The sequence below is a fragment of the Atta colombica genome, unplaced genomic scaffold (assembly GCF_001594045.1).
Source record: "Atta colombica isolate Treedump-2 unplaced genomic scaffold, Acol1.0 scaffold1, whole genome shotgun sequence".
In the NCBI taxonomy this organism is placed as follows: Eukaryota; Metazoa; Arthropoda; class Insecta; order Hymenoptera; family Formicidae; genus Atta; species Atta colombica.
In genome coordinates this window covers 4,297,720-4,302,693 of record NW_017259183.1, presented here as the reverse complement: position 1 = coordinate 4,302,693, position 4,974 = coordinate 4,297,720, and the positions used below count along the sequence as shown (strand labels likewise).

The 4,974-nt window shown below is 28.6% G+C and overlaps 1 protein-coding gene across 1 annotated transcript; it reads right to left on the bottom strand.

The window, feature by feature from the left end:
• Positions 1 to 1,427: 1,427 nt before the first annotated feature.
• On the bottom strand, positions 1,428 to 4,967 carry LOC108694205 (nardilysin-like). The gene is made up of 10 exons (XM_018203571.1): positions 4,935 to 4,967; positions 4,668 to 4,863; positions 4,392 to 4,597; positions 4,129 to 4,299; positions 3,695 to 4,044; positions 3,129 to 3,599; positions 2,845 to 3,001; positions 2,640 to 2,770; positions 2,064 to 2,448; positions 1,428 to 1,904 (listed from the first exon to the last, which is right to left on the bottom strand). Exons 1-10 carry the CDS (start codon positions 4,965 to 4,967, stop codon positions 1,428 to 1,430), a joined length of 2,577 nt encoding a protein of 858 aa, XP_018059060.1.
• Between the last annotated feature and the right edge of the window lie 7 nt (positions 4,968 to 4,974).

Sequence of the window (4,974 nt, the reverse complement as noted above, 5' to 3'; positions counted from 1 at the left end):
AATAATATTATCAGAAGTGGACATATAATCATTCATTAAAATACTTCCAGAATTATAATTTGATATTTTCCAATTTTAGTAAAACATTCTTGAAATGTTGCATTTAATATTCTAGGAATATGCCCAAAATATTACTTAAATAATATTATGCGTCTATAAGGCTAGATAATACTTAGGAAATGAATGTAACTTTTTCACATATTACAATTAAACATGTTAAATTAGAATTATAACTAAATAATTATTTGTAATATATGTAATATTAATAATTATTTAATGTCAAAATTATAATCTAAAAAAATATATAATATAATCACTTACACCATATGTCGACAATAAAAAAGACATATCAGTAAGTTAAAATGGCGCAATGGATAGGTTATGAGATTCATCTTTTTGAAGATCCGAGTACTCAAAACCTACAAATGAACGGTAAGCAACAAATAGCCGTAAAGGATAAGGTAAGCAATATAATAAACAATTAATAAGTAAATTAAAAATAGTAAGTCTTAATAGAAAGTCTTAATAAAAATGTCCTAAAACTGTCAGGATGTACTTACAAAAAAAATAACTTATTTTATTTTGTATCTAATTATAGCTAAATAGATATTACAGCTAAATAGATGCTAGATAGTATTTAGAAAGTTTTTTCTAATGTTATGATATCACTTTACAATCTTTCTTAGCTCTAATCATTAGTTGATTTTTTATACATAATCACTAAAAAAGTAAGCGTTACATTAACTCGTCGCACTATTTAGAAAAACTAAATGTGTAAGTGATAATGTTCAACGCAGTTTTACTAATTCATGACTAGTCAGCCACTAGATTCAATTTCTACACGGGATAAGTGTAAAATGAAATGGACAATAATATTATGAAATCAAATATAATTAATATGACAAATTAAAATGACAAGAAGTTTGAAACGATAATATTCACAATTTTAGCATCATTACCAATATGATTAAGTATTACTTATTAAGCGCTTTAAGAATGACAGAATTAATCTCCTCCGAATTATACAGAGTGAACCAGAGTCATTGAACTAGCTTTTTACCTTAGAGAAAATTATCGATTACCGGCACATTTATAATCCAATTAGTACGAAGTATCGATAATTTTCTCATTTTAAAAAATTGATTCAATGACTCTGATTCACTCTGTATATACATATACTATGTAATTTTTTGTAATCATCTACGTTAGACGTCGTAATATCTCAATTTGTATTGCAAATTTTCGATTACATAATCCGAAAAAGAGAACATACTTTTTTTATGAGATTCTGCATCTATAACAATAAATTTTTAAAATTTTAATTGTCTTAGCAATTTTAACTTAATCTGACAAGAAAAAAATGGAAGGTAAGATTGATGTCATAAATACAAAAAATATTTAGACCAAAGATTGAACAGAAAAGTTATCTACTTACTTAATACAATTTCCTTCGGAGTTCCTTCCATACATACACTCAATTTTTTGTGATTACGTCTTCTGTACATGTACTTTTCAAAAAATGTTATCAGCTTATACATATTTATGTTCTCTATTGTAAGCGCTTCCTTTTCATATCTGTTAAATATGTATTGCTGCTTCGTAATCTCACTCCAGTTTCTGTTAACTTCGTTTTTTAAAATCTCTGCATCGTAACGTTGTTTTAAAATTCTCAGCTTTTCTTTGAAATGATATAATTTGCTTTCTGAGAACTGCATTAATATCATTTTAAACGAAATCAGAAAGCCCTCGATCAGATGGTTAATGTGTTCGAATGTGTATTTATTTGCCTGAGAATAAACAGTAATAGAATATCCTGATATTTTGTTGATATCTCTATAGTCCCACGAAATATAATCAAGCCCTTCAGTTCGTAGCAGATGCATTAACGGTTCTTTCATTATCATCTAAAAGATTATTATTTAACAGATGAATGTGATGTATAAATAAATCAATCACAGTAATCAAAAATGTCAGAAATGTTATTCACATTTCATTTACTTTTAAAAATAAATAAATAAATATAAATTGAAGATGTATATAAAACAATGTTATTAAATACTTACTAGTATCAACTCGATTAACACCGATGATTCAATTGTAGCAATACCGATTTGATAATAATTTGTTATTACAGAGTTGACATATGTGTGATTAATATTTTTCAATTTGCAATAATTAGATTTGCGTTGGGGTATCATAGCGACTCTAACAAATTGATTCGTAATACTATTGAAGTGTTGACAATTAATTTGTGCGATAAAGAATTGCATAATATCGATCGTACAATCTTTCGTTATGTTGCCTTGCACGAGACATTGGATGTAGAAAAAATTGTTGAAAGACTTTGCAAAGTATTGGAAGTCTTCAAGAAAAATACATTTATATAGAGATTCGTACTTGTGAAGGTACGTATGGTAGGGGCTCTTTAATATCCATAATTTCACATTCCTGCGAATAAAAATAGCAAAAATAAGCAACACATGTTATTAATTGGAAATGATAAGAAATATAATAAATATAATTCATCTTATAAAATTAATTATTATAATAAATGTTCATCATTAATTATTTTTTTTTAGTTCTATAAGAATTTTTTTATAGTTGTTGCAATTATGCTTAAGATAATAAACAGATGATACTTGATGAATTCCTCAGTTTCCATAAATTTGTTGTAATATGCCTTCAATTGTTGCGTTTTAATAACTTCAAACAAGTTTTTCGAAACAGAGGCTAGATGTACTATATGTTTTGTAATAATCATCAACAAGGTCTGCAATACACATAAATAAAATTTATGTAAGTCGAAATTATACTTCGCCAACACACGCTAAAACGTATACCTACTGGCAGTTTTTCACTAAACCCGCTCATTTGTATTGTAATACCTATAGCATCTTCACTGACATCGATAACATAATCAAACCCAGCTGTTATAGCCGGATGTAATTCTTCGATCAATAGATATTTTAATACATTGCAGTACATATCCAAGAGAGCAGTACTAAAATATTAATAATATGACAGTTAGACATATATTATAATATAGTAGACATTATAATATAGTAGACATTATAGAATCAACAAACAATTGTAGTAATATCACTATAATGTATAAGGTTATTAATTACCCTCTTGGTGTTCTAATGCTCAGAGAACAAACTATATGAAGGTTTATATGACATGTCGGCCAATAAAACTTCGGACGATACCAAATCTGCAAAATATGATTATCGTGTACTTTTACAGGATATTTAGAAGTTTCTGTTGATACTGGTATTAAAGAGATATTGTCGATAAGAAATGCATTGGATAACGATAAATTAAATTCAGGTAATGGCTCAATGGATTTCCAGTATTCGATCAGTTCCTTTGGTAATGCGGTAATTGAGCAATAAGTTTTGAAACATGTCGTATCTAAAGCTAAATCATTGCCGAAATTCATGATATTCACCGTTTCTGGCGTCAAAAAATTCAAATATTCTTGTATAGCTTCTGGATTATACTCGAAATAATTATGCTTTCCAGTTAAATAATCACGCGACGGATAGAAATGCATACTCTTACATAAATCAAACACGTCATCGTGCTTACTAAAAAATCTAAAAAAAACCTCGAAATATAAGTGGCACATCTTATGTATTTTAAATACATATCTTTTTTTTTTACATATCAATTTATTCTTAAATTGATTTACCTAAAATTATTTTCTCCAATTTTATAAAACTCATTGTAAATCCATTCTTGTGGACCAGTCTTTTTTACTAATTTAATAAAGGAAAATATTGCATCTAGAACGTCATTCAGATGCTGTTGTCCCTCACGGGAGAGTTCTACTATAATCTCGAATAAAACATACTTAGAGTTGTATCCGAAACCATTATCGTTATCGCAGTTACCACAGAATAAATCAAGGGCCCACATTTTTTTACGCAGATAACTAGTTAAAGATCCACTTCCTTTATTCTCAATAATCGATGAAATATATTTAAATGGTTTACTTCTGTATTTATTAAGTATTGAAGGCCAAATCCATATTACATGTAGCTGTAAAAGACAAGTTTTATTTTTATGCATTTGTACCCTTGCATACGCACCCTTTTTTTGAATTTGCGTGTCTAAGTTACATACTTGGCTGATGTCTTTGATGGATCTAACTTTGTACATGTTTTTGAAAACGAGAGTATCAAAAAATTTGTCGTTTTCAAATGTCGTAAAGGAATCGAAAGGCAGCCAATTACGTAGTATTCCAGCAAAGGAGTCTGTGACATATTTTTCCAATGTATCTAGCGGTAATCTCGCCTATAAAAAGATATAGAAAGTAAGTATACATATTATGAATTGGTTATATTTAATAAGAAATCAATCTTTCAATTGTAAATTATTAAAGTTACCTGTATAGCTAGCATCATTCTGTGAGCGCTATAATGGCGCTCTCTAAATTTGTGCAGCTCTTCGTACAGCTTGTCATCATCTATATTAGTGTGTGATGTTAACTCTTTCCAATGAATCCTATTGGGCGGAGGACGAATTCGAGCAATATGGGCCAGTACTAGTTCTTTCCTATTTTTGTCACAAGACAAGTAACTGGACTGAAACTCTATGTGAACATGAAACATTAAAAATAAATTGTAGTTGCTGCAACAATATTACGATTATAATTTATATACCGTTTTCTATGACTTCTCGCTCCCGCGTGATGGCATCTTTCTTTATCAAGGGTCGATGATCAATGAAAAATTGAACAAAATGATCAAGAGCTGGTTCCAACCGTTTCACTGAGATATCAAAATAAAATCTTGTATACTCGCAATCTGTTGCACTATTAGTAGTGCCACCATAGAAACTGATAAATTCATTAAAATTCTGCAAATACAATGATATTTAAATGCACAAAAATGTATTTTATAATAAATTCACTTATCATGTTTTAATACTTCAGGATATTTTTTGGATCCCATGAAAACCATGCGCTCA